The 13,267-nt window shown below is 37.9% G+C and overlaps 1 protein-coding gene across 1 annotated transcript in view; it reads right to left on the minus strand.

Annotated features, from left to right (window-relative positions):
- Window positions 1-192: 192 nt before the first annotated feature.
- The window catches only part of dzank1 (double zinc ribbon and ankyrin repeat domains 1), a 45,123-nt gene continuing 32,048 nt past the window's right edge, over window positions 193-13,267 (minus strand). Inside the window, exons 12-16 of the mRNA XM_028821009.2 lie at window positions 10,045-10,133; window positions 6,500-6,580; window positions 3,007-3,134; window positions 2,557-2,631; window positions 193-749 (exon numbers count right to left, since the gene is read on the minus strand). Of these exons, the coding sequence (XP_028676842.2) occupies window positions 602-749; window positions 2,557-2,631; window positions 3,007-3,134; window positions 6,500-6,580; window positions 10,045-10,133 (521 nt within the window). The 3' untranslated portion in view covers window positions 193-601. The remainder of the gene's footprint in view (window positions 750-2,556; window positions 2,632-3,006; window positions 3,135-6,499; window positions 6,581-10,044; window positions 10,134-13,267) is intronic.

Here is a 13,267-nt window from a genome sequence, read left to right on the forward strand (position 1 = left end):
ATATTTGCCTTTTCAGACTCTGATTCCATTGTCCATAATATATCAAGGATATTCCAACTAAGAAAGCTTGGCACCGCACCAGTCCTAAAGCAGTGTGTAAACTACTCGTCAGATTTGAACTGCCTTCTAAAGGTATACGTGCTACTACGGTGTAAATCGAAATTTGGTCCTCTTTTGTCAGCTTGGGTCCAGTTTCTTTTTCTTGTTCACAAGTTGGAAAACTGAAAAATCATGTCGGGTTGTTTTTGTTTTAAATTTGAACACAGGGGGACAACTATAGAAGTTCTTGTTTCATGATTCCAGCATGACTTTGGATAACTGGAAGAGAATAATGCTTCCCAGAAGAAAAAATTGAAAAGTGTGAAGGGCTAATTGGCCAGACCTCATTAACAACAAATCTCAGAAAAACTACAAGGTAAAATGGTTTAAGGTCCAGACAAACAATAACTGCCATTCTTGTGTCAGTACCGATGGTTTAAGCAGATATGTCATGGTTGTTACATACTTTTTTCACTTGGAGAAGAAAAACTACACATAAGCTCCCATAAAATAATTTTCATTACCTCACAAATATAAAAATCACAATAAGCTCCCTCTATTATCACTTTTGATTTTTGGAAAGTCTGTTTAGCATTCCCTGGCCCATTTGTGAAGCAAACAAAGAAATAAGCTTGTCACTGCCGGTCTTCACAGCCAAGTCGTATGCGGTTAGTCCTTTGTCGTTCTTCTTTTTGATACTTGCATTACACCTGGAGGAATCAATAGTTGTTAGGTACCAAAGAAATAAGCAGTTACAAATTTTAAATACTTTTTCCTATTCAACATATTAAGACTTTTACCATTCCCTGTTATTTAGCATGCCACACATAATTTTAAGATTTTTTTAATCACATGAAAATTCACTTTCAGATGACTCCAAAGTGGCCAGTTGGATTTATTTACTTTAGAAAATAATATTGAAATTCCTGTTGTTTTTTTGAATTTCAGAATTGTCTGATATTTAGAATTTTGATGTTTTAAGTACCTGACTTTAGAGACTCTGTGCTAACTGTACATTTTCTTTGATTAGTCCAGTTGTTTAAAATAAGTAGATATGTTTTTGTATCATCTGTTCACCCATTGTCTCCAATAGCAAATTTAATTGTGGTGTTGCTGGGAGGCATGGTACAGTAGGAAATTAACAATCTCTGGCCAGGACTCCAGTCCATTACATAGCACTGTCAGACTCCCAGCCTCATTCTTACATTGGGACAGTGTAGAAGTGTCAGTTAACCAAACATGCATGTATCTGTGTTAAAGGGAAGTTCATCAGATTGGCTGGCCCAGCGTGGAATGGCTGACGTCTTCAGGACTCTAAACAAATCCAAATCATATTACGGGATACCACCTACTCTTAAATTCTGCTCCATACTTGTACATTTTTCATTGTTTATATTGAATTGAGGATTTTCTGTGTATTGTATTGACCCCCTTCTTTTTGACACCCACTGCACACCCAACCTACCTGGAAAGGGCTCGGTCTTTGAACTGCCTTTCCCAAGGTTTCTTCCATTTTTTTCCCCCTACAAGGGTTTTTTTCAGTGTTTTTTCTCGTCTTATTAGATTGCCAAGGCTGGGGGGCTGGCAAGAGGCAGGGCCTGTTAAAGCCCCTTGCGGCACTTCTTGTGTGATTTTGGGCTATACAAAAAATAAATTGTATTGTCAGGAGCGCTCTGGGATAATGTGCCAAGTCAGCAAAGACGATGACCTGGACTAGAAACTGAACCCAATTCAATTTTGTTCTAAGAGAGTAAAGTTAATCCCATGTAGTTTAGATTCTGTTACTGTCATTCACTTGGAACCAACATCTCAAAGTAGGGATCTACAAGGAGGCTTTGTGTGCCCCCCACTCGCTTTGCTTGCCCACTTCGGGGGCACACGTCGTGTCTCTGCTTCTCGTGCATGTGAAGGGGGGGGGGGGGGGAGAGAGATTCGAGCTGAACGCACGCTAAGGAAATGCAGACGTATCAACTGCTGGCTTGCTGCTACTGAGCTGCGTGATCTACATGTCGTGCTGCGTGACAACCATTTAGAAGCCTGTGTAGCAGCTGTCATTTTGTCTCACTTCCTTGTCTTGTGGGATGTTAAAGTGTCTCCAAGAAATTGTAAGTAGGACGTGGCGTGCAAATAGTCTCGCGGTACTTCAAAGTGTCTCTCTGAGATGACCACGTCTCGACAAAAGATTTTTTTATATAATAGATCTATAGAGATATTATCTCATTCATATATATATATATATATATATATTAGAGATTATATATATATATATATATATATAAGTACGTATGTATATGTCACACATTTTCCAATTTTTGTTCACTAGATTTTCTCTGCCTATTGATACAGTTCTTGCTTTTAAGATGCCATTAGCTGCCTGGCTGAAAATGAAGATTTTCTAGGAACAACAAAAACCTGACGATAATCAGATCCACCCCACATCCTCCTTACATATTTAAGTATTTTTCCATATAGTAGTAATTACTAGAGAGAATTTCATGTAAAAAATAACAAACATACCCAAGTAAAGTTTCAGTGCAGTCCAGGCCCTGGTTTCCTAAAGCAGCCGCTTCATGGAGAGCAGTATTACTTACTCTTAAAACAGAGAAAAGAATTAGGATAAAAACTTTGCTTTAAAATAATTAAAGGATACCATTTTAAATGTATTATATCCATGTGTATTACTGACTAAAATTCCTAGTGTTTAAATTTTGATCTAATATATTCTAATTTCATTTAGTTTTTTTCTGGGTGTTTTTTGAACGGAATACTGAAAATCAATGAAGCTTTGGGGAAGAAGTAAAATAAGCCCAGAGTTATAAATACTTGGTAAGTAAAGCAATTGACTTCAAAGTTAAGTACCTTAAAAAGACCGACTTTAGTATTAAAATTCGGATTGTGGGTTTCAAGTTCATGCAGTCATTTAAAAATGTCATGATCTAATTCTAAGTGATACATTGGAATACTCACGGTCCAGACTGCTGATCAATGTCTGCACCTTTCTGGATAAGAACAGGAATGACTTCATGATGTTGACCAAGCACAGCTACTGTTAAAACAGGGCGGTTGTCATTGTTCATGCAGTTGGGATCTGCACCCTACAAAACAAGATTTTTTTTTTTAAATAGCACATATTAATATAGCGTGTATAGATTATACAAAAAAAAATCCAGGCAGATATCAGAGTTTTAATTGTGTGTATCCCCAGCTCAGAATTGCCAAAACTAAATCTATAAGGAGTTTTTGAAATGGTGCTGTAGCAGGAACCAGGCACTCCATCTTGAATGTATTATGAATTGCAACATTGATGGGGGTTTCACACATGCCACAAGTGTATGGACAGTAGGGCTGCTACTCACGTAACATCTAGCCACTGTTGATGGTATTGCTGAATTGAGATTATGAAGGCTGACAAGGTAACGGATTTCCTGATGCTGGACAACTAAAGTGCTGAAAGCCTACCATCAGAATATTCCATTTTCCATATGCTATCAAGGAAGGAATATGGCAGTCAATAATTCAAATGAGTTTTTCAGTTTGTTTTTCTGTAACGCTCTTCACTGATTGCAGGTGCAGACTGCTGTGACAAGTTCTCTGGTAAAATGCAAATTGAAATTACTGATTACATAAGAAGTATACAAAGACAGATGTCTTTAAACAGGAAAACAAACTGGTGGAGAAAGGATTAACATACATAGGGCCCAAAATATATGTCCATTACTTAATTGTTGAAAAAGGGGAAGAGAATCATTTTCCCCAATATAAATGCTTATTCTAACATGTTATTGATTAAATCCTGCCAGGAATGAAATAAGTTCTGAACAGATCCTCAAAGTGAGAATTAGATTTTTTCCAATTTCAAACAGTATATAACATCACTGACTTAAAAGAGGGGAGTTAGGATTCTTCCAGTTGAGCAAAATAAGTCTACATGCCAATAGTGAAATAAAAGCAATTGCAGTTTGTTTGTCCTTCTCCACTTTAAGTCCATCTGGGAGTCCACCAGACACAGCTATTAATGGATTAGGAAAGATTGTGACACCAAGGCTGTCTGATAGGCATTTAAAGATTTTGGTCCAGAATGATGTTAATTTGGCGCACGCCCAAAACATATGGCCCAGTGAGGCTGGAGCTTGATTCAACGTTCGCAGGTTGGATCTTGCCCAGGAAACATTTTGGAAAATTTTAAATAAGACAGATATGCTCGATAAAAGATTTTAAATTGAATAATAGGATGCTTTGCGCATATGTAGCTCGAGTGAACTCTGTGCATGGCTGCCTTCCACTCCTTTTCTGAAATGTTGAGTAAGAGATCCTTTTCCCACTGTACTGTGGGATCTTTGAAAGAAGGGGACTTTAAAATGTTTTATTACAGAATTATATAAATTATAGAGCATTATAGAAATGCTGTCTGATGGTGTACTCACACTAAACACTTTTGTTCTGTACCATGCCCAAGTGCGATTGCACCCCCTGCCTATTCCCCCAATGGCCTGCACTCAAACTGTACTTAATGTTCTGAGCCGGGACACACTTTCGTCATCACCATACAACTTTGTGTAAAATCAAAACACGATCTGAACATGGAGGACAACATACATATCAAAATGATTTTACTTATTTTGTGATTGTTTTAGAGTCGTGTAGGGCAGGATAACGCTGTACCCTGTTACAGATTTATTGTGTGCAGTGCAGCATTTTGCTGTTAATTGTGCTGCACGAGAAGATTTTTACAGAGACAAATGATGCTAAGGGAGGAATTTGCAGCTTTTCTTGCCAACTACAACAACAACATATACCACAACATTTATTTATATAGTATGCTTTCATACAAATGATGCAGCTCAAAGTGGTTCTTTACAAGTTGAAAAAATATAAAAATAAAATTAGGCAATCTTAATTAACAGAGAATAAAGTAAGGTCCAGAGAGGACAGAAAAAACTAAAAAACTCCAGAGAACTGGAGAAATAAAACAAATCTGCAGGGGTTCTGAGGCCACGAGACCACCCAGCCCCAAGAAGGCATTGTACCCAACACAAATGATCTCAATCAGTCCTCATAGTTTTCAGGCTTCACGTGTTAGAATTAGACGATGATGGTCATGTGGATCTCTACTACAATTCACGTTTATCTGTAAGATGAGTATAAAAACCTGTTTTTAACTGAAATGGTATTGAATGAAATGAGAATTGCACTATTTGACTTGTCACATCTTTATCATCATGTCTGTGTTCTGTGCACTGGCAAGTTTAGCGATCACACTGTTCCCCAATGCTCCTGAACCGTGCCAGGGCCCACCTCATCCAGGTGGGCCAGAGCACAGTAAGGTTGATCATACAAGTCAAGCGAAGTAGACTTTGCGGGGTTACATGCGGACAAACATGGTCGGGCATTGAACAAATTGCCTGTGTGAATACACCCCGAGTCTTCAAGACTGATCAGTATTTATTCTGGAACAGAAATAGATGGGAGGTACGGAAAATTGGTGCAGATTTTAGTTTCTAATTTGCATATAGTGGAAAAACTGTTGATGGGAAACTAAATTTAGACTATAATAGTTCATAGGATGCAAAGACATATATACACAATGTATATTATTATATATATATATGTATATTATTATATATATGTATATATATATATATATATATATATATATATATATATATATATATATATATATATATATATATATATATATATATATATATATGATTTAATCCCATACATTTTCCAAACATTAAAAACTGCATACGTTTGAGAAGGTGGAAAAAGATGGTTATCGTGTAGAGGTGCCACAGATAAAATATTTTCTCACTTGAAGTGCTTCCTACATTGGTTCCACATTCTGAGTGAACGAAGGACAATTGGGTTGTTAATACATTGACGATACCTTGTATTTACTGAGGTACAAAGCAAGGAATATAAAGAGTTACTGCAGGATTTTATTTCTATTGCAGACCAAGCCTGAGTATGTTCATCTACTTGTGTCACTATCCAGGTTTTTTTATAGCTTGTATATTTGCCGCCCATTAATAAAACTGAAAGTTAGGTAGAGCCATGCCACCTTCTGCTTTAGGTCATTGTTCTGGTTTTTTCAACTGCAGTTTGTGAAATCATCGCGTTGAACTGACCCTCTCCTTGTTCAAGCATCTTAGATGTGCACAAGTATGAGGGATAATTTTCACCTGATAATGTTTTGACTTGTTTGCTTTTTTCCTAGTTATAAGAAACAAACAAATTGGATTTTTCTTCATTGATGTTTTGTTATTGCTTACTGTTTGTTCAGCATTGGTCCCCACAGAAGTTATCTGTGTCAGGAACTTTGTTATTCCCATTCTGAATTAAAAAAAAAGAGATTAATAGCTTTTCTCAGCCATTACTACAAAGAACACAGGGTACGTAACAAAATTATTTTAAAAAAATTCTGAAATGGGTTACACTTTTGCAGCCAAGAACTTACTTCATCTAGTAGCTCCTCCACAACTGAGATTCTTCCCTTGCCATCAGAACCCACTTCTTTAAGAAGCTGCCTGTCCTCAGGCTGTTTGAAGAAAACATAAAGAAGTGCTTACTTTATAAAAGCAAATGGTCTAACAACTTCAGTAGAATGTGTCAAGAAAAGGCAAATGAAAATAACTAAACTGCATTCTTTTAATATTATAACCAGATACCACAACCACAGCCCATCCATTTTCTGAAGATGTTTATTCCATTGCAGGTTTATGGGGAGCCAAGGCCTTTCCAGCAAACATTGGGTGTGATGCAGGAATCAACATTAATGGAGTGGTAATTTGTTGTATAGCACTCTCACCCTGTTTTGATTTGTGTTCATTTTAAATTACTCACCTCATGGAGCTCTGGTTGTTGCATTATATACCTAGTCACAGACCTCAATTTTTTATATCTGTTTTCGGATTAGACATTGTTTTCTAATGGTTGTATGTTTTTTCCATAATTCCCTGGCTCAGCAGTTTTGAGCATGAATTTTTATTGCATTGCTATGGAATGACAGTTGGAGATGTGTGGTGTGTTGACATTATCATCAGAACAGGATAAAAATCAGGAGTGGTCTCCCCTAGACTTTCTCGTATACTCAGATATGGGGATGGATATTTGAGGAGTAAACTGCAAGATGATGATTATATTTTTATATTAAGTACATTAAAGAACCATCAACAACAAATCAAATCAAATTAATATTATATTGAACAATTATAAAAGTAGAGTTGAATAACTCAGACTCTGCAGCTGCATGAATGAAAGGTAAACTGCCACTTCCAGTTAGCGGAAATAGCCCCAAAGTTGATAGAAATCTATGTTTTGTACCTAATACTTTGTTTGCAAAATTTGGTTGACCTAAGTGAAAGTGTTTGAGTTATCATGTTTACATACACACACACACAGACATAATTCCAAAAATGGTATTTTCGGACTCAGGGAGGTCTAAAATGTCAAGGTTCATCAAAATCTCGACATCAAATTTTTGGACTATTATAATACTTTTCCTATACTTCATATACAAGAAAGTCAGAGAGGTCTAAAATGTCGAGATTCGTCAAAATCTTGACATCGAATTTTTGGACGATTACCATACTTTCCCTATACTTTGTATACAAAAAAGTAAAAAGGTAACGCTGTGTACTTCCTGGTTATCCCAGATTATGGATAAATCAAATGAAATCTCTGCATGTGATTGTTAGCATTCTTTATGACTGTTATAGATGTCTTTTCTGGCTTTGACTTTGACCTTTGGTTTGGTGATTTGGTTTCTTCTCCTGGATGCCTCCATTTTTTTCTAGTTTGCACTTATTTCTTTTGACAAACATAGCTATACACTCATACTGGGCCAACTTCAAATCCCCAGGCAGGCTAGCTTTAGGTTTAGGTAGACATTATTATCCTAGAGGGAAATTTGTTTGCAGCAGGAAATTACAAAAATAGAAAACATTGTCTTATTATCCACCTTGTTATAGACATCCAATATGTAAACAAAGACACAACATTTGACAACCAATGTTATTGCATAAAAACACACACTCAAGACCAATACAAAGAAGAATAATTAATTTCAATAGTACACAAAATAATAATGCAGAATTTAACATTTAGCAGCATCCCTATAAGTAAAAGAATTTTAAAATGCTTTCAGCTCTAGCAATGAAAGTTCTTAAATCTGTTGCTTTTTACCTTTGGAAACCTAAATCTGCAGCCTGGTGGCAACAGCTGGAATTTAGAGCAAAGGGGATGGCTACTGTCTGACAGAATTGAGCTGGCTTACTTTCTAACCTGTTTGCAATACATTTCAGTAATAAATGTCTGCTGTGAACCTATAATTTTACTGCAGGGTTTTATAATGTTAAGGTGATTTTTATTCTTGTTGCAGAGGTTTCTAAACCAACAGATGAAAGCAAACGTAATAATAAATTCTATAAAGGACTTATAAAAAAAGTGTCATTATGGTTTTTTCCACTTTAAAAGAGTCGAGTTTCCAAGAAAGAAAAGTCATGAGTGCCCTTTTTTACAGATCTGTGATGTGTTTATCAATGATTGTTCCCAGATATTTGTATTGCTCTACCGTCTCCACTGCCTCGCCTTTAAAGTTGAGACCGTGGATGATGGAGAGCACCCGAAATCTACAACTGTACCTTTTGTCTTAGAAATATTAAGTTGTAAATTAGAATGAGCACATCACTGTACAAACTCATTGACGATTGGTCCATGGCTGTCTTCAGGATATGTCTATCTTTGTGTAAACTCCTACAGTCATTTGTATACAGGACATACAAAAGAGGAGATAAACACTAACCTTGCGGAGTGCCCACAGATGTACTTAAGCTATTGGAGAAAGAGCAACTGATACTCACTCATTGTGTTCAGTTTGTTAAAAAGTCCAGAATCCACCCCACCAGGTTAGGGTCCAAACAGAAATTATCAAGGAGTCTCTCAACAAAAATGTGGGGCTGGATTATGTTAAAAGCTGACTATAAGTCTATAAAAAGCAATCTTGAATTTTTTTTTTGATCCTTCCAAGTGCTCATACAATAAATTCAAAAGTATTGCTGTGGCGTCTTCCACACCCCTCTTTGTTCTGTATGCAAATTGGTGAGGGTCCAGAATAACCTCAGTTTTGTTTAAGTTGTCTCTTAATTAACTTCTCAAAGGATTTCATGACATGAGAAGTTAATTTCACTGGTCTAAAGTCACTTAACGCTTTGGGGTGTGCAGTTCTTGCCAATGGAATAACAGTTGCCTATTTCCATAGGCTGGGCACTCCAAGGACATTTCAGATATGAAGTGGAATATTGGAGAGAGCTCCTCTGCACAATAATGAAGCAGACAGACACTTATTCCATCTGGACCATAAAGAAACAAAAATAAAAAAGTTAAGGACCTTTCTGACATCATTCTGGTCAAAAAAGGGCTGACTCCTGGCTCCAATCCTCAAGTCTGTTTTTTTCTGACTTTGTTCTGAAGCTACACTGCACATCTTTCTGATCTGGAAGAAAAATCCACCATGACATGGGAAGAATATATGCAGTACCTTTACAGGCAGGACCTCTATTACCACATCCGTTATAATGTGGCATTTTTTAGAAAGTCAGGTTCAACGATTCTGGATTGGAGTGGGAGTGCTTTCTCTTCTGGGGGTGATGACCATCATATTTACAGACTTAATTGTTCTGAACAATAGGGAAATCTGAAAGTCATTCTTAAAACAGTCAATGCCATGGTGTGGAGCAAAGCTGCATCCGATAATCAGTCTCCTTTATAGGTTGTTAGGTGTAATTTTTCCTGTGAGATGTAGTGCCAGCCATGATACTGATGACAATGACAGTCCTTTATGAACGCTAAACTAATTCAGTTTAGAGGTTAAAACCCAGGTCCTTGGATCTGTGAGGCAACACTAGCCACTGCACCACCACTTCACTCGTTGCATCACATTCACTTCAAGTTCGGCATAATATCTAACATATTATAGAAGAGTGAGACCACAACAGTGCTTACTGGTAACTTATCTTCTCTCTCCAGTATCTTCCTTGTCTTCTTTGCCTTCTTTTTCTTCCTGATGCTAACCGTCTCGCTGCTCTCACTTACTATTGGCAAAAAAAAGGGTAAACATTTTTAGTTCTGTATAAGTGAAAGAAAGATAGTGGAATAATGGACATGCAGCCTCTGATAGTTACTCCATAATGAATGACAGATAAGCAATAAAATAAAATATCCATATTACTAACCGAGAATGCTAAACCGGATGGACGCAGGGACATCCGGCCATGGGCCGGAAAAAGACGTACTGCGCAGGCACACCAAGAAATGAGGCGCCGCGAGAGGCGGACAAGACCACAGAAAAAAGGAGCAGGCGAGGCACACAGCGCCGCACGAGCAAAACAACCCCCCCCCCACACACACACAAGCAACGGACGGGACACACACAAAGAGGACGATTCAACAAGCCCCTGGCACACAAAAAAAAAAGAGCCCGCAAACCCCCCCCCACACACACACACACACACAAGCAACGGACGGGACACACACAAAGAGGAGGATTTAATCCCATTGCACACGAAACGGGACGCACACAAAGAGGAGGATTCAACAAGCCACAAGCACACAAAAAAAAGAAGCCGCGAGCAACAGACAAAGCCCATTGGACACGAAACGGGACAGACTACGGACATAGCAAACGAAACGTACACAAAAACGACAATTCAGACCCACGACAGCAGTAACATAAATAACAAATGACACACAAAGCCCCATTTCTAAATGAACCGTCCGTATTAAACATACGTCATCTCAACACGTTCACAATATGCAGCATAGGTAGATCTCATTACAATGAGGCACTATTAACCGTTCAACCGCAGAAAAAGCTCCATATTAACAGTGAGTGCGATCCTCCTTATTACTTATCCATATTTCTCACGCTCAAGAACAAACAAGTCATGAATTCACGATCACAGGTACAAAACGATACCGCTCGGATAACGGGACCAAACACAATTCACACTATGCAGCATAGGTGGATCTCATTACAATAAGGCACTATTAACCGTTCAACCGCAGAAAAGGCTCCATATTAACAGTGAGTGCAATACTCCTTATTACTTATCCATAATTCTACAAGAAAAAATGTCTCGGCTCCAAAAACGCAAAGCTCAACTAAAGCTTCTAACTAACGATGTACCTAAAAGTAAAAACTTTATGAACTGCATTAGATCCTACAATAGTTCATTTGCTTTTGCATCTACCGGAGTAAATATCAGGCCACCAAAAGGCAATGGCCCATACTGCTTTCGCATATGTACACAAATACTGCATCGCATTGGAACAGTGCACCCTGAAACAAATCAACAACGCAAATATGCACAAATCTACATCCTAGATCCACATGACGCAATCTATCAATCAAAGTGCTGCATCGCAACAGGCACGGATTCAAAACGAAACACCTCCCGTCTCAGACATACGTTAATGGCAGCGAAGGCTACAACGGGCTTCTCACATAGCACAGGCAAATCGAATACAGCTCAAAAACAACACGTCCCAAATACTACACATGCAACAACGCGCCTCTCAAACGGCACAAGCAAAACATACACCAGGAAAATTCATTCGGATTAATGAATGTCATTTGCAATCATTGTCATTCAGTTCACTTCCCTGAAGAAACAACTGGCAATACAAGTAATACATTTACACGTTGTTGTCAAAAGGGTCAAATTAGACTGCCTCCTTTACATTCATATCCTGAATATCTACAGAAGCTTCTACCTAACGATGTACCTGAAAGTGAAATCTTTATCAGCTGCATTAGATCCTACAAATCGGTATCCACTATGAACATTAACGGTGGCACTTTCCTTTGGAGGAAAGGTACTTTTATTAGGAGGAGATTTTAGACAGTGCTTAGCTATTCTTCCACATGCCATGCACTCAGCTATTGTTCAGTGCACCTTAAAATACGCAGACAATTGGCATTGCTTTCAAAAGATACAGTTAGTAAAAAAGATACAATGTCCAGAACCAGATCATAACAATTGCTTATTACAACTGGGAGATGGTACACTCACCAATACAGATGGACTTCACCCACATATTATTACAATTCCTCAAGCCTTTATCTGCGACGACTTAGTTACAGAGAGATTTGGAACAGCAATCTCATTAGACCAAATGCCCCTTTTAACAAAACGCACTATATTATGTCAAAAAAATATTAATGTGGAAAACATAAATACCCAAGTCATTCCATTACTTCCTGGAGAGACACAACTCTTTCTAAGCTCTGACAAACTTGACTCTGATCACAACAATAACCATCTTCATTGACATTACAAGTTCTGACCTGGAATTACCTTTTACTCTTAAACGGCGTGTACAAAGAAATTTTCCAATAAACCTTTACACTGTGCCACACACTTTATTGTTTGCTTTCTATTTGCATCATCTACACCTTCACACTATTCTATATCTCATTCATACATCACGCTCTTTGTCATTCCCAACACCAGGGGTTGGCGAGCGAAGCGAGCAGGGGGCGGAGCCCCCTAGTGACTTGAGAAGAGGCATTAAGTGGAAGGAATTTTAAAGTTAAAGCCAACAAGCTTTAAAAAAAATCTAAATGCAAGTACAGAAATGGTAAAAGAAATCCAGCATTGAGAGACTTTAGGCGCACAGTGAGGCCTAGTGGTTAAGGTTTTGGCAGGTAAATCCACAAAGACCTGAGGCCTCATGTATAACAATGTGCATAGAATTCACACTAAAACATGGCGTATGGACAAGTACAGAAAGGTGTGTACGCACAAAAAAATCCAGATGCATAAATCGCTGCATATGCCAGCTTCCATGTTCTTCTGATATTTAAATCCCGGTCAGCGTGAAAAGTAACACAAGTGCACACACTTGCCACCCCACCCCAACTCCTCTCAGAATTACGCCTCTTTGAATATGTAAATCAATATAAATTGCCCCTTAAATTCAGTACTCTGTAAAAAGAATGGAAAAAGAACAGGGAAAATAGAAGAATTTCAGTGAATACCAAGTGGAGGCAAGGAAAAATGTACTGTTTGTTGGTTTAAGCAGTGGTATAAACAACAAAAGGAAGGTGACAGAGTGGCAGAGAAACTCAAAAGTTCAAGTTCAGAAAGTTGCAGTGCCTGAAATAAAAAAAAAGAAGTGGTCAAATATCAAAAGTTGCCGTGAAAAGGCGAGTTGTAGCCCACTG

The sequence above is a fragment of the Erpetoichthys calabaricus genome, chromosome 15 (genome assembly GCF_900747795.2).
Source record: "Erpetoichthys calabaricus chromosome 15, fErpCal1.3, whole genome shotgun sequence".
Taxonomy (NCBI): domain Eukaryota; kingdom Metazoa; phylum Chordata; class Cladistia; order Polypteriformes; family Polypteridae; genus Erpetoichthys; species Erpetoichthys calabaricus.